The 23,240-nt window shown below is 44.6% G+C and overlaps 3 protein-coding genes across 4 annotated transcripts; all 3 read left to right on the forward strand.

Annotated features, from left to right (window-relative positions):
• Positions 1 to 87: 87 nt before the first annotated feature.
• Positions 88 to 6,365, forward strand: muskelin (muskelin 1). Its single transcript, XM_076519074.1, has 12 exons — positions 88 to 300; positions 524 to 593; positions 743 to 885; positions 948 to 1,152; positions 1,227 to 1,419; positions 1,502 to 1,737; positions 1,833 to 2,113; positions 2,187 to 2,367; positions 2,446 to 2,646; positions 2,726 to 2,917; positions 2,984 to 3,226; positions 3,320 to 6,365. The coding sequence occupies exons 1-12, from the start codon at positions 212 to 214 to the stop codon at positions 3,557 to 3,559; spliced, it is 2,274 nt and encodes a 757-aa protein (XP_076375189.1). The 5' UTR covers positions 88 to 211; the 3' UTR covers positions 3,560 to 6,365.
• A 35-nt stretch (positions 6,366 to 6,400) lies between these two features.
• Positions 6,401 to 21,755, forward strand: Dhc62B (Dynein heavy chain at 62B). Of its 2 annotated transcripts, none has more exons than XM_033487036.2 (31): positions 6,401 to 6,630; positions 6,686 to 6,868; positions 6,948 to 7,321; positions 7,585 to 7,831; positions 8,241 to 8,639; positions 8,857 to 9,067; positions 9,127 to 9,400; positions 9,476 to 9,856; positions 10,052 to 10,145; positions 10,223 to 10,377; positions 10,440 to 10,725; positions 10,778 to 10,939; positions 10,991 to 11,202; positions 11,370 to 11,487; positions 11,580 to 11,820; positions 11,901 to 12,147; positions 12,204 to 12,612; positions 12,672 to 13,147; positions 13,215 to 15,510; positions 15,571 to 16,172; positions 16,456 to 16,742; positions 16,820 to 17,073; positions 17,138 to 17,930; positions 18,005 to 18,750; positions 18,810 to 19,163; positions 19,231 to 19,697; positions 19,766 to 19,923; positions 19,982 to 20,231; positions 20,314 to 20,719; positions 20,844 to 21,107; positions 21,193 to 21,755. In XM_033487036.2, exons 1-31 carry the CDS (start codon positions 6,544 to 6,546, stop codon positions 21,541 to 21,543), a joined length of 11,784 nt encoding a protein of 3,927 aa, XP_033342927.2. In that variant the 5' UTR covers positions 6,401 to 6,543; the 3' UTR covers positions 21,544 to 21,755. The 2 variants fall into 2 exon arrangements, with proteins under 2 accessions (XP_033342927.2, XP_076375188.1); XM_076519073.1 differs by having other exon boundaries at positions 6,476 to 6,630; positions 6,948 to 7,422.
• Positions 21,628 to 23,200, forward strand: Arp6 (Actin-related protein 6). The gene is made up of 3 exons (XM_033487044.2): positions 21,628 to 21,883; positions 21,965 to 22,936; positions 23,012 to 23,200. The coding sequence occupies exons 1-3, from the start codon at positions 21,810 to 21,812 to the stop codon at positions 23,139 to 23,141; spliced, it is 1,176 nt and encodes a 391-aa protein (XP_033342935.1). The 5' UTR covers positions 21,628 to 21,809; the 3' UTR covers positions 23,142 to 23,200.
• Positions 23,201 to 23,240: the final 40 nt, after the last annotated feature.

The raw sequence follows: 23,240 nt of genomic DNA on the forward strand, positions 1-23,240 counted from the left end.
TAATATAATGCAGAGTCACAGAACCGAGTAAAGTTCCTCGGCCTAGGACGATTGAACTCAGGTGTGTATTGTCGCACACGAACACAGACAACCGTCATCTCATCGTTCACCTGGTCATGTTTTCTCCTCATGGCGCTCGTTTGCCGATTTGCGACTATAAGAATCGCACACACACGTTCAGTGGTTAGGGAGCTTATGTCATTTGTGTAACATGGCGTCCAACGAAAATAGCGATTCCCAGAAAGTTTTGGAGTTTAAAATCTACAAGTACTCCAGCTTTTCGTCATCCTACGTGCCAGAGTAAGTATCTCTCAATTACCTAACGGATTGCTGGCAAGTACAAATTCGCGATTATAGGCTGAACGAACGGGTATTCGTTGCAAGCGAATCTCTCTAACCTAACGTAACCGCTACAATGTAAGACGAGCACGTTCTATACGTGGTATTATTAAAGAAACGAACAGCCAGATTGCGCCGGGTTTCCCGACGAATTTTTGATTGACATTCTTGACTTTTTTCGCAGAAACATCCTCTTCGACAAACCATCGGATCAGACATCGCGGTGGTCGTCTGATATTGACAATCATCCACAGGTAAACATAATTTCAAATTCCAACGTACCACATGCGTTTGTAATTCAATAAACGATTCTGAACTCTCGAGATTATCCTAAATACTGATCTCCCTTAAGATTCTCGCTTAATGTTGGTAAAATAATTTAAAGATCTTATCCGTTGTTTAGTTTCTTATATTGAAGTTGCAATGCCCATCGATCGTGAAAACAATTACATTTGGAAAATACGAGAAAACACATGTATGCAACATAAAAAAGTTTAAAGTATACGGCGGCTTGGAATCGGAGAACATGATGGAGCTGTTAGAGAGGTGAGTCAGAAAGTTGTAACGTAAAGGTATACAGATAATAGAACTGTTATTGTCTTTTTCAGCGGATTGAAGAACGATTCTACGTCTGAGACGTTTGATTTAAAACATATACTGGGAAATAAGGGCAATTACTTTCCAGTTAGATATCTAAAAATTCTACCGTTGCAATCATGGGGTCCCAGTTTTAATTTTTCTATCTGGCATGTACGATTAACTGGAATTGATGATCCTAAAATAGTTAAACCTAATATCGAATGGTTTAATGTGGTATGTAAAACAACATATTTTCACGAAATATTGTTGCTTCTTTGTTTAAAGATACGGATGACCGTTTGTTTCAGTATCGTCAGAAAGAAGTAATAAGACTCTGTATGAAACACTTCAGAAGATTGGAGCAACCAGAGATCGTGGAAACGTTACAAAGAGTTACAGGGGTTTCATTGGAGGATGTTAGACTGACTATGTTATATGAGTTGTTAGTAACGAAGGGGGATTATCTGGAAGTTGAACACTTTATAAGTAACATTGTGATGAGTGAGTTTTCACCTATTCCTTTGCTACGATGCAACAAAATAAATTTCTACAACCTTAGAAAGTAGTTCGATTTCCATTACAGTGGGCCTTTTAAACGATTACATTCATGCCCAAACCTACAGAGCGGTCTGGACAAAATTGTCGACGGACGATCCGAAACCCGGGATGAGAGGCGGTCATCAAATGGTACTTGACCCCACCGCAGAACTCGTGTACCTCTTCGGAGGATGGGACGGAAATAAAGATCTTTCAGACTTGTGGGCGTACAATATAGCAACCAACAAGTGGACCATCATTTGTAAAGATGCAGAAGCTGAGGTAAGCCGTAGTAAACGAATTGTCGAATGGAGATGAAGTAGTTCGTACGAACTGACTCGAGCATATCAAATATCTTACCTATCATCGATTTATAGGATGGACCGAGCGCGAGATCCTGTCACAAGATGTGTCTGGACCCCAAGCGTCAACAACTTTTTATTTTGGGAAGGTATCTAGATACCCAGTATAGAAATTTGGAGAACTTGAAAAGCGATTTTTTCGTTTATGAAATCGGAAAGAACAAATGGACTCAAATATCGGAAGACACGGAGGCTGTGGGTGGGCCGGAGTTAATCTTTGATCATCAAATGTCCATGGACGTGGAAAAACAAACGATTTACATTTTCGGTGGCCGTGTTGTCGTCTCTCCGAACATGTAAGCTTCATTAACCCGTAGGCAATCAACTCGTAGACACATTACCGTATTAAAACGTTTCTTTAATCAACAGTTCCGAGGAATACGAGTACCGTATGATACCAAACTCGACCGAGCCAATCTTTTCTGGACTGTACTCTTACAACGTGCTTACGTCTACGTGGACCAAATTAGCCTGCGACATTGCAAGGCCGGGCCCTCCAAATGTTCCAACTATCCGATCCAGAGCCGGCCATTCTATGCTCTTTCACCCGGTATGCGTTGCAAACGTTTCCCGAGTAATACTCATCACTTAAGTGTAATAAAAATTAAACTTTTACGGTCTATCGCAGGGTTCGAGGAAACTATACATTTTTGCGGGTCAAAGGGGCAAAGAGTATCTCAGCGATTTCGTTACCTATGAGATTGATACGAATCACATAGAGCATATAAATTTCAATGACTCTAGTTCAAGAGATAACCACGTGCCAGCAGCTGGTTTCACGCAGAGAGCCACGATCGATCCCGAATTGGAAGAAATTTATGTTTTGTCGGTTCGTCTCAGAAATGTTTGATCGACGAATAAATCTACACATGTACTGCGTTAGATTTTTAAATGTTCTTTTTCCTCAGGGTTTGAGCAAAGACAAGGATAAGAGAGACGATAACGTGCAGAACTCCTTTTGGGTGTACAATATCAAAAATAACAAATGGTCCTGTATCTATCGGCATGAGAACGTCGGGGAGAAGTACTGGAATAAAATGCAAGACTTCGTCCCATGTCCGCGATTCGCGCACCAGTTGGTGTATGATCATGTGAAGAAGGTAGACATAGTTTTTCAGGAAACCATAATAAAAAAACACGTTTATCATTGATATCGTTTTTCTTAGGTACATTTCTTATTCGGAGGAAACCCGGGAAGATCTTGTCTCCGAAATTTGCGGCTCGACGACTTCTGGCAGTTAAAGTTGTGCAGACCCTCCCAGGAGGAGATCATGAAGAGGTGCAAGCTACTGATCAGAAAGCATAAGTTTAAAGAGCTGGCCTTGAGTAGCAGCGTCGAGGCGCTCGAGTATCTCCAGACCCAAGTTTCTGAGATCATCGATCACAACGACATGGAACAAACGAAAGAGGTATTGACTATATTATTTATCAGTAACGGGTGAGAGTATCGTTTTTATTGATGATTTCACATACTGAACTCTATGCTCATTTCTTCGTTACAGTTTCAATTGTTAACGTCTATTCTATTCAGAGAACAGAACACGTTATTAGGAGAGGCCATGAACTCGAACGGTTCAGGAAACTTGTTAGAGAATTTCTGTCATATGAGCGAGCCTAGGTACGATCAGAACGGCCGCGATGTTCACACGCTGAGAACCGAGTTGTACGACAAACTGACCGAATTCTTTTCTGAGTCGTTGACACAACCGCGCGCAAATCTAATCGATCTGTTGCCATTATGAACCGGCATTGACCGATAGCCCGTCGAACAATGCTACTGAACACACACACAGAAAAGCAAAGAAAGATTCCGTTTGTTTTCTTGCGATGGTGTTTACCATATGACAGTGAAATGTGATTTTATCTTTAAACAAAAAGAAAAAAAAAAGAAGGAAATCGTTATTTTTATATAGTGTAATTCTTTGTATCGTTTTAAGAAGAGAGAGGATTTACACAACATATACTATACACGTACGAGCTAACATATAAATATTATACATATTCATAGATTCAATCTAATTTCATTCGCGGAGAAAACAGCTTAACACAGAGAATTATGCTAATATATACTTCATTGTGATACTTTTAAGTAAAGTCTCGTCTAATAGGGTTAAACCTATATGTCTTTTATATGGAGTTTTCGTTTGCATTGAACTGTTGTAATTGCTCTTGCCGTGTGTTTCATAGCTATTTCATATAATCTCTAGTTATTATTTCATGGAACGCGAACAATGTTTTTCTATAGCGTGCTGTACTATGTATAAAACTAGCTTTATTTTCTAACCCATACACGTCCTAGTTAGTGTGCCAAGATGCATTTATAATTATCTGCGAATAACATTTTATTTCACCGGGTAACGAAATTCTCCAAAAGAAAATCAGTTCTCAGTTGTCCCCAATGAAATGGATCTTCACAGATCTTCATGAAACGAAAACTCTCGCTCTATTAGACGACATATTAGAAATCATATATATTCTTCTATTTTGCTGGCTTCGACTTTCTCACTATTTCAAATATTTTATACAATTTATAATCGCGTCTGAGTAGCTGCAACTTAGTATCGAGGAAATACCTCACGAGAGAAAACTTTATAAACTGAAGATAAATCCCGTGATCGTAAAAAATACATAGGCAGTAACGCGAATTATCTTTAATCTTCCTCATCCTAACTCGCTACTCTTAGATTATACTATTTTTTTTCAAGTATAATATATCACCGGTTTAAATATTCAATGCTATGGACAAACATAAAATATAAATATTCCGTTGCTTGTACGATAGAAATTTGTATGATGATCGACTCGTTGCGCAATCTTTCTTTTTATTATCTATACGATATACATGTATAAATATACATATAAATACACATACAATAATAGAACTTAATATGGTAGAATCTATAACGATATCATAGATTCTCATATATGTTCTACTATATTAAGCGAATAACTAAAGCCTTCATTATTGTTATCGATTGTTTGTACTGTAAACGTTATGCGATGACACTCGCGGTATCGTGCATCAAACGTCTTGTATATAGCATCGCTTTGCCGATATATCTGTTGTAAACGGTTATATTTCTAGTTTCGTTGCGGACGTACAAGAAGTATGTCGGACGAAATGAAATTGAGAGAGAGTGAGAGAGAGAGAGAGTGTGAGAGAGAGAGAGCCTGGTGCGTGGAAAAGTGCGCGAAATTCAAATAGCATCCTTGTATATAGAACTATTTACTCGTCGACGGGACGAAGCGATTGTACAATTCGGTTATAGGTTAGGGTAGTGCGAAACTTTGTAAAAAAAAAAAACACGATGAGAACTCGAGACAAGATAGATTAGAATAAAAAAATGAAATCGAGTAGCGAGAGTTTCGTAAATTGATCTTGCTGGAGAAGATCATCTGTCGCGATTCTTGTCCGAAAGAATGGCTGTTATACTTGTTGCTCGCATATTGGTGTACTGGACAAGCGTCTTCAATATATATCTGTCGCGTTCGAATACTGACAAGTAGGATTGCGAACATTTCAACGACGCTAGCGAGGTCAACGTAAGGTAACATAACATACGAATTGGGTCGGGCCTTAGGCAATCGCGGTTAATTTAAATCTTGGACAAGAATGCGCTGTAAACGCGTAATGTTCGCAATCCGCTGACATATTTGGACACATACATTGTATAGTCGACTACAAAAGATACTTCCACCGTGTTGTGTTGTATGCGCACACATACACATCTAACAGACACACGAACACACACCACACATCTAACACACACACACACACACACACACACACGTGTAACGAGATATCAGAATTGTCTCAGGATTTTATCTCATCGTTAGATTATCAAAATCGACGAGAACGTTGGATAGGAACTGTAAAAGACGTGATATTCGAAGTTCTAGTCAACTAATGCGCGATTACGGGAGGCATCATCGTCGAGAACTGATCGGACTGAACACGGCGAGCGCACGATTTCTAACGACATCAAATTATTATTATCATACATACAGTCGCTGCGCGCTTTATACTTCCATTGTATTTCTACGAACCATTCGCTTCTATCCGAATTACTTTTCATTGATTACTTAACACCGGACTGCGGATGTTTATGCATACATAGGTATATATATATCCACGTGGCAGTTAACAAATAATGATATCGAACGGTTCTATTAGACTCCATAGAAGATAATTTTGTTAAACTATATTTAGACTTTTACTACGTGTACTGAATGTTATACAAACGTGTTGTTGCTATAAACGCGTAAAATTCGCAGTCTGTCCGTCACTCCGTACTGTGCTGTTTCGAAGGAAAACCGAAACTTACCATCTACGTTGAACAGGAGAAACCTGCATTATCTGTCATTGCCTATTGTTATTAATGACAGGTAGGAAACGTGCGAAGCCTGCGGGTGGCCTCCTTCGCGAACAGCACGGTCGTTTTCCAGACAACATTTTTTCCTTATTTACTGGCAAACTTTATATCGTTGTAACATTTAGACATAATCATCAATTTTTATGTTCAAATATAATCGTTTCGTTAACGTCGATCGAATGCGTTTATTCAAATCCTACCACCATATTTAATCATCGATCGTCTATCGAGCATCACTGTTACATTAACGGCTACATTCAATTCAATCATTCATATTGTACATTGTACCCGACAGAAAAACTTCCACGCGAGTTTAAAAGCAAAGAAATTGACCCAGAAAGGTCCAAACAAGAATGGAAGACGTTGGAGAAGTTCCAGATGCTCCGCCGGACGCAATCGGATGCAAAACATTACCACAAAACACATTTAGGCTAGAAAAGGTATTCGCTCGCTATTCTGTAAAAATTTGTCGATTCAATGGTCCTGTTTTTCAAGTTCGACACGATGAAAGTGCAAGACATGGTGGAGTTCAAGACCAGAAGATCGAAGATCGACCACGAGAAACGTCCGCACGATTGTCGGATCAACCATAAATGCACATTGGAGCAACCGCAAAGCTTTTACTTCGCGAGAATGATGGACTTCGCGGAGAGATTGCCCGAGAACAGCATGGCCCCCGTATGCGATTTCAAATTACGCGCGATCGAGAGATTAGAATGCTATTTACTACCGTATTGTTCTTATTCGAATGTTACAGGAATGGGAGGAGAACATCCGAAGTTTGATAGCGGATCGGTTACGGTTGAAATACGTTGTCACTTTCGAGGAGCAAATGAACGAGGCGAAGACGCGTTACGAACGGGTGATGCACGAACAGGCAGTGAGACGCACAATCGCGTTAGAGTGCGAGGAACGATGCAACGAGAATCTGATACCGATACCGCCGTACAAACTAGCAGGCCGAACGAACCTTTATCCGAGATACTTGAGAAACCGTTGCGTGATAACGAAGAAATTCTACTTACCTCACAAGCTGATGAGAAACATAATCGCCAGGGCATACTTACTGATGCCGCGATGGATATGCGACTTCGGCCGTTACCGAGAATTGGGATATCTCGATTTCAACAGGTTGCACACTTTGTCACATTTAGTTCAACAGTTCAACAAATTTACGATCACACTGTGTTCCATTTACACAACGTGCCGGCATGGAAAAGAATATGGCACGGGTAATAATGTTTGCGCGCGCAAATGAAATTTTCTAGATTTTATTATTCACAGAATCATAATCCTTTCGCGTACGACCGCGAGTAAGTCAGCACTCGAGCAAAATGTCTCGCGATGAAACAATACCGACTAAAGAGTTTTGTTCGTCGTGCGACATGTTTAAGGTTCCTGGACTTAGTGGAGATGGATACGAAAAAAGGCGCGCTCGACGTCACTGGCACCTACTATGGCGACATCGTGCGGCTGATATCGCAACCACGTTACCTCTACGACGTACCCCCACTCACTCTACCCGATTTCCTCAACTGTGCCGACAATTTGCTCGGCTTACAAGTCGTTAAATGCATGATAAACACCATCGAACATCTGCTCGAAGTTTTTAGCAACCAGATCACCGTCCCGCTATTGAAAGTATAAACCTTTTGTTCTATCACGGTTGTTCTCAAAGTTGCCTCGTTACCGACCGTGCGAATTTATATCCAAAAGCACAAACCAAGTATAAAAATACATCAATTGCACGACTGAATCTTCTGTATATATATATTTACGATTACGATTATATATGATATATATATATATCATAAATTGTCGATTCTAAATCTGACAGAAGATTCGGTCGTGTGATTATATATATATGAATATATATCGATCGCTAAATCCTCGATGAATGACCATGTTAATGCATCGGATTCCGCGACACGAAATTTCATACCACAGTTGGTCTATTTCTACATCTAGTCTATGGTCAGAATCGTCGAGAGGTTCAAAAACATATCGAATTATTTGAATGATAGACAATATTTTTTTCTGTTTGTCGTAGCTGCAGCTTAAGTGTGAAAGGAACGAGCTGTTTCTCAAACCATCGATTCGGGAGATTTGTCTCTTTTTCCACGATGTCATGGATCAGATCCGCAATGTTGGACAGCAATTACCGACCCTGTCGTCTTGGGTCAATGTAAAATCTTACCTCGACCATATTAAAGTCATATTACCTGAATGGTACTTGGAGGAAGCTTATGAACGTCTCACGCTTGTTCTGGACGAGACTTATCGGCCATTGATTGATTACGTTGAGAACCTGCGAGAACAGTTTCGATTCATCTTCGATTCAAAGACACGGGATGAATTTGTAGCGTTCGCACGCTTAGGGGTTCGTTTCAGAGAATGTGTGGACAAGGTCGAGGATTTCAATCGAATTATTCGTATGATTCATGGCATGGTAGGTAAACATGTATTTCCATTTCAATTATACACATCACGGATCGTTGTTTTCTTCGGACATATTCAAAACTACATACAAGACGATCCCCGATCGAAACGATTCGCGCGCCATCTTGATTCGACGCGCGGAAGCTTACGTTCAAAATTCAAATTCAAACGTTCGAATCTTTTGCGCGTATCGGAACAGAATGTTTGACAGGAAAAACGTGTTTCAGCCGCACCACGAGTATTTCCCCGTGGGATTCATCGATCAGGCTGCCGCAAAAGCGGGTCTCCTCGAAAGCACAGAAGCCGTGCGCCAATCAATTATTGCAGAACTAGTGGAAAGTCACCGGTACTTCAACCTTGAAATCTGTAACACTTTCGAGGCAATAAAAAAGCGAGCTTTGAACATACCGAACACTACTAAAGAGTTGCTCGAATTGGGTAATTATTTCGCATCGAAAAGAACTTTAGGACCAAAAATGTCAGTGTTGAAATGTTAGGCGAGTACATGATAATGGCCGCGTCGACGACGATGAGGTCGCTGGAAGAGAAGATCACCCTGTCCTTGCGCATGATGGCAGCCCTAATCGAAATGACCGCTTTATCCAAAGATCATATCGAATTGAACAACACCACTATACACTGGTTGAAGCGCATCCGACCGATATTCGAGCAAAACAGCGCTATGTACGAGCAAGTCAAATTCGAACTGGAGGAGAAGCTTCATAACAAGGCTGAGCTTTTGAACAAGGACGTCGAAGACGAATTTCCTAGGTTAAAAAATAAATGGATATTTACGTTAACCATGCATGGGGAACTGCTTGCTATTATCCGGTTCATTGCTTCCAGGTTAGAGATTATGAACGACATGGACGACGCGACTCGAATTTGCGAGTACATAGAATTCATGAGGAAGTTCGCGCGCGATTTAGATCGCATGGACGTGAGGGTGAAATGGATCAACGATGAAGAGATGTTGTTCAAGTATCCGCTTTCCCAGTATCCGCGGATCAAAGAGCTCAAAGATAACATAATGCCGTATTATAATTTAATTTATCGCGGATACCAATGGCAGAGGCATCTCGGTGTCTGGTTGGACGGACCGTTCGAGTATTTGGATTCATCCGACATTGAGAACAAGACTACCGAGTACTTCAGCGATTTCACGAAGATCAGCAAACAGTACAGAACGAGAATCAAAATGGAGCTCGCGACTAATTATCCGTACGGGTAAGAAGTATATCAGCTTCACCTGATAATAGCAACCCATTTCATACCGATGAATTTCTTTGTATAGAAGTTAATAGGTTACACGAATACTTGGTAGCTAAGTTATTTAGTTATTATTAGTTATATAGTTAGTTATTATATTATTAATTATTATAGTTATTTCCAACTTCAACTCGAAATTAACAGATAAATCAGTTTCGTAGGCTCGCCAGACGATACGGATCCCCACCAGCAACCGGCGCCCCTTAAGCTTTGCCATCAGCTGGTCGAGAACATCAAGTGGTTCAAGGTGATCTTCTATTCGTGAACAATTTTCCACGATAATTAACTATCTCGGCCGTTTCCAAATGAATAATTATCGATCAGCATTACGTGCCTCTGTTGGTGGTGTTTCGAAATCACGCGTTGAAGCAAATCCATTGGGACGACATGTCTGCGGTGGCTGGGTTCGATCTGACTCCCAACGCGGGAACAACCTTCCGAAAGATCATCAACATGAATTTGATGGAAGATTTAGAAAAGTAACAAGATATTAGTGATGTCCAGAATAGGACAATATTGTCGACATTTCCTTTTGTCGTAGATACGAAATGATAAGCACAAGCGCGTCCAAAGAACTCATGCTCGAGGAATCATTGGCGAAGATGATCACCGAATGGGATGACATAGTCTTCACCACTGTGTCGTACAAGGACACCGGTGTAAACATCTTGACGCAGCTGGACGACATCCAAGCGCTTCTAGAAGAGCAAATCGTGAAAGTTCAAGCGATGCGAGGATCCGCGTTCGTCAAACTCATAGAAGAACAAGTGAAGAACTTCTACATGTTGCTGCTTCGAATACAATCGACCATCGAGGAATGGGCCAAGGTATTTTCTTAATTCGGTCGATTTCTATCTTTGTCGACATTCTCTGTTTTAGGTACAAGTACAGTGGATGTACCTGTTGCCGATCTTTTCGAGCAAGGATATCGTGGCACAGCTGCCCGAAGAAGATATACTGTTCGTTCAGGTTGACCGAATATTCCGTAGTGCCATGAACGGTGTCGCTAGAGAGCCCCACGTTCGGGAGACCGCAGGCTCCGTAAGTCGAAGATCAATCGATTGAAAGCGATACGATCACCTAATTCTCTAGGTAGGCCTTTTAGAAATCATGCAGGAAGCGAACATCTTGATGGAAAAGGTGAACGATGGTGTACTGAATTATTTGGAGAAGAAGAGGCTCTACTTTCCACGATTCTTTTTCCTGAGCAACGACGACATGCTCGAGATACTATCGGAGACGAAGGAACCTTTGCGTGTTCAGCCACATCTTCGAAAGTGCTTCGAAGGAATAAATAAGCTAGGGTGAGAAATGGTCTAAAACAGTGATGAGCAACCCGCATGTGCAACCTTACGGGCCGCATGTGACGATAGGTCTTCGTTTGCCAACTGCATGTAAAATATTGTTCATCACTGATCTAAAAGATGAAAAAGCAGATCTTCTACTCCGAGCAATTTATCTCTATCCGCAGGTTCGACAATCATCTGGAAATCTATTCAATGTTCAGCGAGGATCACGAGGAAGTGGGGATGCAGGATAAAATTTCAACAAGCGCGGCGAGAGGTTGCGTGGAGCGATGGCTTGTGCAGGTATACTCGCTTTTAACGGAGGACGCATAGAGACAAACCACACTGTATATAACGATGTAAAGTCAAAATTTGTATACCATGTGTCGTGTTAGGTAGAAGAGCAAATGGTGAAGTCCGTGAGACACGAGATCCTGATGAGCTACCGGGATTACGAGGTGAACCTGCGGCCGGTATGGGTGCGCATCTGGCCGGGTATGGTTGTTCTGTGCGTCTCTCAGATCTACTGGAGCATAGAGGTTCAAAACAGTCTCATGACGCATATGCTGTCGACGATGGAAACGCTTTATGATAAACTGATGAAGCAGATTTTAGAGATGGTCAATCTAGTCAGAGGTGTTGTTATTCTCGAAAGTTGTTAACTCCTGAATTAGACGACCGTGAGTATTCTTGCTAAGCGGGTTACCATTCCTCAGGGCAGTTGACCAAACAGAATCGGACCACCTTGAACGCTCTGATCACGCTCGACGTGCACGCTATGGACGTGGTAAAATCGTTGATCGACAAGAAGATCACGAACGAGACCGACTTTGATTGGTTGTCGCAGTTGCGTTACTACTGGGAGGACGACGTGTTTGTCAGGATCATATACACAACGGTATCATATGCGTACGAGTACCTCGGGAACACGCCTCGCCTAGTTATCACACCGTTAACCGACAGGTACAGGCGTTGCCAGGTTAGCGTTCGGATCAAAGATTCAGGCAGGTTACCCGCAGGTGTTACCGAACGTTGATCGGCGCGTACTCGCTGCATCTGAACGGTGCACCGGAAGGTCCGGCGGGTACGGGGAAAACTGAGACAACCAAAGACTTGAGCAGAGCGCTGGCGGTGCAATGCGTCGTTTTCAACTGCTCCGAGGGTCTCGACTACAAGAACATGGGCAAGTTCTTCAAGGGTCTTGCCTCGTGCGGCGCGTGGTCTTGCTTCGACGAGTTCAATCGGATCGATCTGGAAGTGTTATCCGTGGTGGCACAACAGATCCTCTGCATCGTGCAAGCGGTGCGTGGCAATCTACAGACGTTCGTGTTCGAGGGGACCGAGCTGAGCTTGAACCCGGCTGTTTACGTCTGTATCACGATGAATCCCGGGTACGCGGGTCGCTCGGAGCTGCCTGACAATTTAAAGGTGTGTAAATGGCGCACAACCGTCGTCAGCCACTTTTCAATCGACGTCGTTTGCCGTAGGTGCTCTTCAGAACAGTGGCTATGATGGTGCCCGACTACGCGATGATAGCAGAGATATTCCTGTACTCGTCCGGCTTCAGCACCGCCCGAGAACTCTCCACGAAGATCGTTACCACGTACAAACTGTGCTCCGAGCAGCTGTCCAGCCAGTCGCATTACGATTACGGGATGCGAGCGGTGAAGACGGTGCTAACGGCCGCTCAGAATATCAAGCTGCAATTCCCGGACGAGGACGAATCGATACTTCTGCTCAGATCGGTGATCGACGTCAACCTGCCCAAATTCTTGGCCCACGACGTGCCCCTATTCCAAGGGATTGTGTCGGACCTGTTTCCCGGGCTGGAGTTGCCTGCGCCGAGCTACGACACGCTCCTCAAAGCCGTGCGGTCGGTCACCGAGTCCCGAAACCTGCAACCGGTCGATGGTTTCTTGCTGAAGATCATACAGACCTTCGAGATGATGATCGTCCGTCACGGGTTCGTTACCGATCCTCTGAACAGTCAAGGATATATATATATATAAATCGTTTGAAATTTCCAACAGGTTCATGCTGGTCGGCGAGCCATTCGGCGGGAAGACATCGGTGCTACGTACGTTGGCTGACGCGTTGACCGCGATGCACCATCAGGGCGACGAAAACGGCGCGGTGACCAAGTATTTCACGATCAACCCGAAATCGGTCACTCTCGGCCAGTTGTACGGGTTCTTCGACCCGGTCTCGTCCGAGTGGACGGACGGTATTTGCGCGGTGGCCTTCCGTAATTACTGCACCGAAGACACGCCCGATCGCAAATGGATCATCTTCGACGGGCCGGTGGACGCGGTGTGGATCGAGAATCTGAACACCGTGCTGGACGACAACAAGAAGCTTTGCCTGACGTCGGGCGAGATCATGCAGATGTCGGGCACCATGTCGATGATCTTCGAGGCGATGGATCTGCAGCACGCCTCGCCGGCCACGGTGTCCCGCTGCGGAATGATCTACATCGAATCGCGAGTTCTCGGCTGGAGGCCGTTCGTTCGCTCCTGGCTGAACAAACTGAACCCGGAGTGGACCGGCCGTTATCTGGACAACATCGATGAGCTGTTCGAATGGCAGATGGATCCTTGCTTGGAGTTTCTTAGAAAACAGTGTCGCGCGACGATCACGGCCGGTCAGATCCACCGGGTCGTTACAACGACGATCCTGTTCGAGATGCTGATGCAAGACGCGGTCGAACAGAACCCGAAGACGTTCGACCAGTTTATGTTGCCTTGGCTACAGGCCACGATGGTGTCTGCGTTGATCTGGGGCGCAGCCGGTACCCTCGACTACGACTCCCGGACGAAGTTCAACGCGTATTACATGTCCATGTGGAAGAACGAGCTGTCGGAGCATCCGATGCCCGAATTCCTGACTGAAAACCTGATCTCGTTTCCTGTCGACGACACGATTCACGACTGCTTTTATACGTACCGCGGCAGAGGCGCGTGGCGGCGTTACGTGGACGTCGCCAGACAAGAGGAGTTTCTCGACACCGGAAGCATCGTTCAGCTCACGGTGCCCACCATCGATACCGTCAAGTATCAGACTCTGTTCGCGAAGCACGTGCGTTGTCGCCAAAGATTTCTCTTGTACGGCGAGACCGGCACCGGGAAGAGCGTCTACATCAAGGATCTGCTGATGAATAAACTCAGCGAGACGGAATTCCTGCCGAATTTCATCAGCTTCACGCCTTATATCACGGCCGCTCAGACTCAAGAGCTGGTCACGTCGAAGCTATACAAGAGACGTAGGAACCAGTACGGCCCGCTGCCTGGCACCCGATGCGTCGTCTTCGTGGACGACGTGAACATGCCCGCGAAAGAGATCTACGGAGCCCAGCCGGCCATTGAGCTGCTCCGGCAGTTCTTCGACCACGAGGTCTGGTTCGACCTGAAGCAGCCGGAAATTATCAACGTCTACGACACGATGTTCGTCTGCGCGATGGCCCCGCCGGGCGGCAGCCGGCAGGAGGTCTATCAGAGGTTTCTCAGACACTTCAACCTGTTCAGCATCAGCACCTTTACCGAGGAAACTATCGTACGCATCTTCACGAACATCGCGTTCATCGGGCTGCAGCGGCACGGCTTCACAACCGCCGCCATGCCCTGGATCATAGAGATCGTGAACGCAACCATGAGCATATTTCAGAATGCTCGGAACCAACTGAGACCTACACCCACCAAGTCCCATTATCTGTTCAATTTGCGGGACTTCTCGCGTGTGATCATTGGCTGCACGATGATCAGGGAAGAGTCCGTTGACTCGAAGGCGGTCTTCGCGAGGCTCTGGATCCACGAGATCCTGCGAGTGTTCGGCGACCGTCTGATCGACGACGAAGACCGACGTTGGCTCTTCCTCAAGATCAAAGAAACGGTCGGCAGTATCTTGAGGGAGCAGTTCGACGCGTTGCTCGATTATCTGCCGAAGTTCGACGGCGAACTCAACGAGAAGAGCTTGCAGAGTCTGATATTCGGCAACTTCATGGACGTCGACACGATCCCGTCCGATCGCCGGTACCAGGAGGTCCTGTCGATGGACGAGTATCTCCAGGTAGCCACGTCCTGCCTCGAGGACTACAATTTAACGCACAGACACAAGATGGACATCGTCCTGTTCCGCTACGCGCTCGAACATCTCGCCAGGACATGCCGGATCATGGTGATCCCATGCGGCAGCCTGCTGATGGTCGGCGTGGGCGGATCCGGTAGGCAATCCCTGACCAGACTCGCCGCCAATATGATCGGTCACGGAATTTTCCAACCGGAGATGGGCAGCGCGTACGGTTTGCAAGAATGGAGGGACGATATTAAGAAGGTTTTCTATTGCTAAGTTAATCTCTTAAGGCTTGTTTAATTAACAAACGTCGATGCGCAGGTGCTAATCAATTCCGGTAGTACGGGCAAGGACTATGTGTTCCTGCTGACCGAAGGGCAGATCAAGGAGGAGATGTTTCTGAACGACATCGACAGCCTTTTGAACTCCGGCGAGGTGCCGAATCTGTTCACCATCGAGGAGAGACAGGAGATCATCGAGGCGACCCGCTTGGCGGCGCAGGGTGGCAACCGGAACTTGGACATATCGGTTCTCGCTGTGCTTGCGTTTTTCGTGAACCGTTGCAAGAAGAGGCTGCACATAATGCTCTGCTTCAGTCCTGTCGGAGACACGTTCAGAATCAGACTGCGTATGTACCCCAGCCTGGTCAACTGTTGCACGATCGACTGGTTCGACGTGTGGCCGGAGGACGCCCTGGAGCGGGTCGCTTTGCGCAGCACCACCGGCATCAACGTCGAAGAGCGGGTCAAGGTGAACGCCGTGGTCGCCTGCAAGTTCTTCCACGTTTGTGCCAAGGACATCAGCGCGCGGTTCTACAACTCGACCGGCAGGCAAACTTACATCACCACCGCCAGCTTCCTTGACCTAATTCACACCTACGCTGAACTGATGAAGGAGAAACAAGTGGAACTTACGCTCGCCAGGTACTCATGCTCTCTCGACCTCTTGTATATAAAATTGCATTAATTTTATATACTAAATGAAAAAAGATAATGTAAAAAATGGAGAAGAATGGAGTTGTGGCTAATCGTGAGATTCAGCAAAATGTTAACAATAGTAATGGCATAATGAACTTGAACAGCTTAAACACACATGTAATCCAAAATATTTGGGTGGCATATAATTATTCTTTCTTCTTGTTTCACTTTAGCACTACTCGAAAGAACGATAACAATGAACTCCGTTTCACTCGGCTTTGATTTCCAGGGATCGTTATTTAAACGGACTGGACAAGCTGCAGTTCGCTGCCGAGCAGATCGACATGATGAGGGTGACGCTGTCGAAATTGCAACCGGAACTGGAAATGTCCGCGAAAGAAACGGTGGCAACCATGCAGAAGATCGAGACCGAGAATGTGAGCGTCGAGAAGGCCCGGTTGCTGGTCAAAAGGGACGAGAATATGGCGAACGAGCAGGCAGAGGTCTCGATGAACCTGAAGATGGAGTGCGAAGCGGATTTGGCGGAAGCGATGCCAGCCTTGGAGGAAGCTATTGGTACTTGTCTGGGTCCTCGTTAGAAATTTCCGATTCTATATTTATATCCTAGACATTCTATGATATCCTCATCGTAGCGGCTCTAAATACCTTGAAGCCGGCTGACATAACAGTCCTGAGGACCATGAAAAGCCCACCTGCCGGAGTGAAGCTTGTAATGGCGGCAGTCTGTGTGATGTTAGATATACCGCCAGCCAGGATCGAAGATCCAATTACTGGTAAAAAGGTGCTAGACTATTGGGGACCTAGCAAACGTGTATTGGGTGATTTCCGGTTCTTGGAGACGTTGCGCCAGTACGACAAGGATAACATTCCAACCCGTATAATGCAGGTATTTCGGGGACTGTTAGATACGGTGTTGTAGAGAACGTTTGATTCTGATCGTTCGTTTCTAGGAAATCAAAACGAAATACTTGACGGACAAGAGCTTCGAGCCGAAGGTGGTGGCGAGGGCGTCGTCGGCGGCCGAGGGCCTCTGCAAATGGATCAGAGCGATGGTTCTGTACGACGAGGTGGCGAAGGTAGTTGCACCGAAGAAGGCGAAATTAGAAGCCGCGCAAAAGGAGTACGAGGACACGGTCGCTTTTCTGAAAGAGAGACGCGCGGTGCTTGCAGAGTTGACCGAGAGGCTGGCCATACTGACCAAGAGACTGGAAGTGGCCGTGGCCAAGAAGATAGAGCTTCAGAACGCGGTGACCCTCTGCCGGAACAAACTGATCAGGGCGGAGAAGCTGATCAACGGTTTAGGCGGCGAGAAGAACCGATGGATGGATGCGGCGGCTGGCCTTCAAAAAGCCTACGATACTTTACCCGGCGACATTTTGCTCTCCTGCGGCATCATAGCATACATGGGACCATTTACGACTAGCTACCGCGTCGAGAGCCTCGAGAAATGGTTCGCGCATGTTAAAGGCCTCAAGATACCTTGTAGTAGCAATTACGAGTTTGTAGAGATCCTCGGCTCCGAGATCAAGATCAACTCTTGGAACATTTTCGGACTGCCCAGGGACTCGTTCTCTATCGAAAACGCCATCATCATGGACAATTCGAAGAGGTGGAGTCTGTTCGTCGACCCGCAGAGCCAAGCGAACAAATGGATCCGCAATATGGAGAAGCAAAACGAGCTGGAGATCGTCAAGCTGACGGACGCTAAGTACATGAACATCATCGAGCAGGCTTTGGAGTATGGTACGCAAATGCGCGGAGTACATACATTCTTTTTAATTGATTATTCATTATTTTAATTAATCCACTTTCATTAGGCAAACCGGTGCTCATCGAGAACGTTCTGGAAAACCTGACGTCAGCCCTCGACCCCATATTGACCAAGTCGATTTACAGGATGGGAAATATGTGGTTCATCAATCTCGGGGAGAAAGCGATCGAGTACAATGTACGGTTCAAGTTGTACATGACAACGAAGCTGCGGAACCCGCACTATCTACCGGAGGTATTTAACAAGGTGACGCTGATCAACTTCGCGTTAACGATGCCTGGTCTGGAGGATCAATTGCTGGGCATCGTGGTGGCGAAAGAGAGACCGGATCTGCAAGAGAAACGGGAGTTCTTGATCGTGCAGAGCGCCGCAAACAGGAAAGCCTTGAAGCAGGTGGAGGACAACATCCTGAAGACGTTGTCCGACTCCGGTGCGACTATTCTCGAGGACGAGGAGGCGATCGAGATCCTCGACTCGTCCAAGATCCTTTCGATCGACATCTTGAGAAAGCAGTCGGTCGCGAAGAAGACCGAGATACAGATCGAAGAGTTTCGACAAAGCTACAAGCCAATAGCGAAACACAGTTCCGCGCTCTACTACACCATCACCGATCTACCGAACATCGATCCGATGTACCAATACTCGTTAATCTGGTTCATCAATCTGTACGTAAACTCGATCGACACCGCAAATAAGAGCAAGATCCTCGAGCGGCGACTCATGTTCCTTAGGGAGACCTTTACGTACAATCTGTACCGCAACGTCTGCAGATCCTTGTTCGAGAAAGACAAGGTAAATCATTTTCGTGGAACCTTCTAAATTCGAATTTCAGTTCGTCCAACCACCATCAGGTCCTGTACTCGTTCATGTTGTACACGACGATCCTGCTGACGGAGAACATGATCACCAGAGAAGAGCTAACGTTCTTTCTGACCGGTGGCGTCGCGTTAGCCACCGTCCCGGTGAATCCGATGGCAGATTGGCTTCCGAACAAATCTTGGGCCGAGATCTGTCGTGTACGCTCGTTAACGGGCTTCGCCGATTTCCAAGGGAGCTTCCTCCGTAACGGGAACGAATGGAAACATTACTATGATCTAACAAATCCGGAGAACGCGTCGATGCCGGAACCGTGGGAGAAGACCCTGACGCAATTCCAAAAGCTAATCGTCGTCAGAATGATTAGAACCGACAAAGTGACGATCATGGTAAGGTACACCTCCCTCAACCCACTGCTTGAGAAAGAGAGAGAGACCACAGTTTAATCGCTTGCAGATCCAACGATTTGTCCAAGATGGAATGGGATTGAAGTTCGTTGTACCTCCGCCGTTCGACATCTCCAAATCGTTCGCGGATTCGAACTTCTTGAATCCGTTGATCTTTATCCTCTCTCCGGGTTCCGATCCGATGGAGGCACTGACGAAGTACGCGGAGAACGTAAATTTTCTCGAAAGATTCCACTCGATCTCGCTGGGTCAGGGTCAAGGGCCGATAGCTCGTAAATTGATCGAGCAAGGCCAAATCGAAGGAGAATGGATATGCTTGCAAAATTGCCACTTGGCCGCTTCCTGGATGCCCAGTCTGGAGACCATCTGTGAGAGTTTCGATCCCTCGAACACCCATTTGAGTTTTCGCCTTTGGTTGACCAGCTATCCGTCCGAACACTTTCCCATCACTATCCTGCAGAACGGCGTAAAGATGACCAACGAGCCGCCCACCGGTTTGCAAAACAACATTATGAGGTGATCGATCTTTTAAAAACGAGGCACTGCAATTAGAAATTGGATTCAATGTCATCGGAAATTTCCAGGTCCTATAAAGCCGAGGCAGCTAGAGACCCGGGATTCTTCGACACGTTCCCTAAGAAGAAGAGAGCGTACTCCAAGTTACTTTATGCCCTGTGTTTCTTTCATGCTGTGGTGCAGGAGAGGCGGAACTACGGAGCCCAGGGCTGGAACATAAAATACGGTGTGTCGAAATCGTTGACTCCTTTGAAATCATTATCGAAACGAATGTTACATTGCAGGCTTCAATGAGTCCGATCTGCAAATATCTGCCCAACAGCTCCAATTGTATATAAACGATTATGTCGAGATCCCGTTCAAAGCGATCCTGTATTTGACTGGCGAGTGCAATTATGGGGGCAGAGTCACGGATGAGAGGGATCGCAGGTGTCTGAACACTATACTACAAGACTTCTTCAACTTGGACGTGATCATGGATGCGAATTACTCGTTTGCTCCAAATGCTGGCCCAGAATACGCTTTACCAAAAAAGTACAAACACTTTCTTAAAATCCAACTTCCGTGTACGTCGGGTTGCCATAAAGAAATTCACCAGTGTACAATGGGTTAACAGACACGAATATGATGATTACATCAAGCTGATTCAAGGGATCCCATTGAACCCACCGCCCGAGACACTTGGTCTTCATATGAACGCGGGGATAACGCGAGACCTCGAATTAGCTAACATATTCTTCAGGTCAATGTTGCTGATACAGGGAACCGGGACAGTGGGTGACACTTCCAAGCAGGACGAGATACTGCTCAATATGAAAAAAGACATATACGATAGGTTGCCGGTATTGTTTGACATTGAGGAAGCCGAGAAACGATATCCTGTGATGTACATGGAATCCATGAACACGGTGTTGATACAAGAGCTAGAGAGGTATAATACTCTGCTGCACGAAATGCGGCAATCTCTCTCGATGCTCGAGAATGCAGTCAAGGGATTAATAGTGATGACTCCTGATCTCGAGGTAATAAAATACTAGTAATATAATAATATATATATAATATATATATATAATAATAATATAATAATATATATTAATATATATGATAATATAATAAAATACTAGTGATACAAACAACTTTGCACAGGATCTAGCTATTCATATATTAAGCTCGAGGATACCACAATCGTGGACAAAAGCGTGCGCCTATCCGAGCTTGAAACCATTGCCGAGTTTCATCAACGACTTTCTGGACCGATTAAATTTCTTCCGAAATTGGTTGGTATATGGAATACCAAAGACATTCTGGATATCCGGTTTCTCCTTCGCACATGCTTTCCTTACGGCGACCATGCAAAACTTTGCGAGAAAGTACAAGATACCGATTGATAGGATTGACTTCGACTTTAAGGTTCAATCGTGATATTTGTAGTTTTTACAGCCCTAATTCTCAGCCGTACTTTTTCCACGAAGAAATTGATCTCGCGGTTCAACAGGTGCTACCGACGTATGAATTAGAGGAATCGCCGATAGACGGCGTTTATATTTATGGAATGTTCTTAGCCGGCGCGAGATGGGACACGCAAATCATGCTGCTCGAAGAGAGTTATCCGAAAATCTTATGGGATCGTATGCCGATTATATGGACGAGACCAACTCGCATAGAATCGATAACTATCGGTCAACGATATGAGTGCCCCCTTTATATCACTTCCGCCCGTTTCGGTATACTGAAAACGACCGGACATTCAACAAATTATGTATTGTCACTTTTATTAGACACCAAATATCCTGTTAGTCACTGGATCAAACGAGGCCTCGCTTTGTTGTGTCAGCTAGACAATTAATATCGTAACAAAAAGTTCAAACAGTCGATATACAGGATGTCCCATTTGACAGGGTACGTACATGATTTGGTAGTGGGAGCCACATGTCGTGCACACAGTCGGTAACGTAACACTATTATGGCGCTTTATCAAAGCTCTTTAAATCCTTCGGAGAAAGGAATATGTAGATATTCTAAACATCGAATAAAGTTTGATTAACATTTGCAAACTTATGAGACAAGAAAGGAACGATCAAATTTTTCTTGACATTCGATGATCTTGTAAATATGAGCAGTTCAACGTTTATTCTTGACAACGGTGCCAACACCGCAAAAGTTGGGTTAGCCTCTGACAGCCCAAAGTAAGCCTTACACCTCACTTACAATGAATTTAATAGATACAATGGTTTTTGTTGAGAGAGATCTCATGCTTTTATTTTCAGATTAGTTCCTAATTGTATAATGAAAGCGAAAAGCGAACGACGAAGGCCGTTCGTCGGGAATCAGATTGAAGAATGTCGAGACGCATCCGGTCTCTTCTATATACTACCCTTTCAGAAAGGATACCTTGTTAATTGGGACGTACAAAAAACCGTATGGGATTATGTGTTCTCGAAAGAATGCTGCCCTGTAAATTTGAGTCACCTCTCTGTAGTTGTGACCGAACCACTATATAATTTCTCCACTGTCCAAGAAGCTATGACGGAAATATTCTTTGAAGAATACGAGTGCCAAAGTTTACTGAGAATCAATCCAGCTACCCTCTCTTGTTACCGATATAAATCAGGAAATCCTAACACAAAATGTTGCATAGTAGTTGACAGCGGATATAGTTTTACCCACATAGTACCCTACATAAACGATGTCAAAGTAAAAGAAGGTATCAGACGGATTGACGTAGGTGGAAAACTTCTCACCAATCATTTAAAAGAGATAATATCTTATCGTCAACTGCACGTTATGGATGAAACTTTTGTTATAAATCAAGTGAAAGAGGATTCTTGTTTTGTGTCGCAAAACTTTTTCAAAGACATGGAAATTGCTAGAAACAAGTTGGAGAATAATCACATAATCAAAGATTACGTTTTGCCGGACTATACAACGCTAAGACGAGGTTACTTGAAAAGTCCTGAGCCTCCCAACGAACAGCAAACTCTACGATTGAGTAACGAAAGGTTCGCTATACCAGAAATATTGTTTTACCCATCCGATGTTGGTATTCGACAGATGGGTATACCAGAAGCGATTATGGATTGTTTGAAATCGTGCGATGAGGAAACGTGGCCTCATCTATTGTCCAACATCGTCCTTACAGGTGGGAATGTAAAATTCCCAGGATTCCAAGAAAGAATTTATACAGAAGTTAGAAGCCTTGCTCCTGCAGAGTTCACGATAAACGTTTATTCGCCTGAGAAGTAAATTTGTTACGATTATTTATTTGTTATCTGTATAAAATGTTGATCTATTTAACTTATTATTCATTCTTTCAGCCCAATCACGTACGCATGGTACGGTGGTAAAACATTATCAGAAGATCCATCGTTTTCAAGCCTTTTAGTTACCAGGGAGGAGTACGATGAAGAAGGTCAAAATCTTTGTTTCGAAAAATTTGATATTTAATCATGCCAAATATTACGAATACAATTAATGTATATTTAATTAAATATCTTTCCTAATGATGTCCGATCGCTCTGAATGTAGTATGTATTTAGTTTTCAA

This window comes from Megalopta genalis, chromosome 2, assembly GCF_051020955.1.
Source record: "Megalopta genalis isolate 19385.01 chromosome 2, iyMegGena1_principal, whole genome shotgun sequence".
NCBI lineage: Eukaryota > Metazoa > Arthropoda > Insecta > Hymenoptera > Halictidae > Megalopta > Megalopta genalis.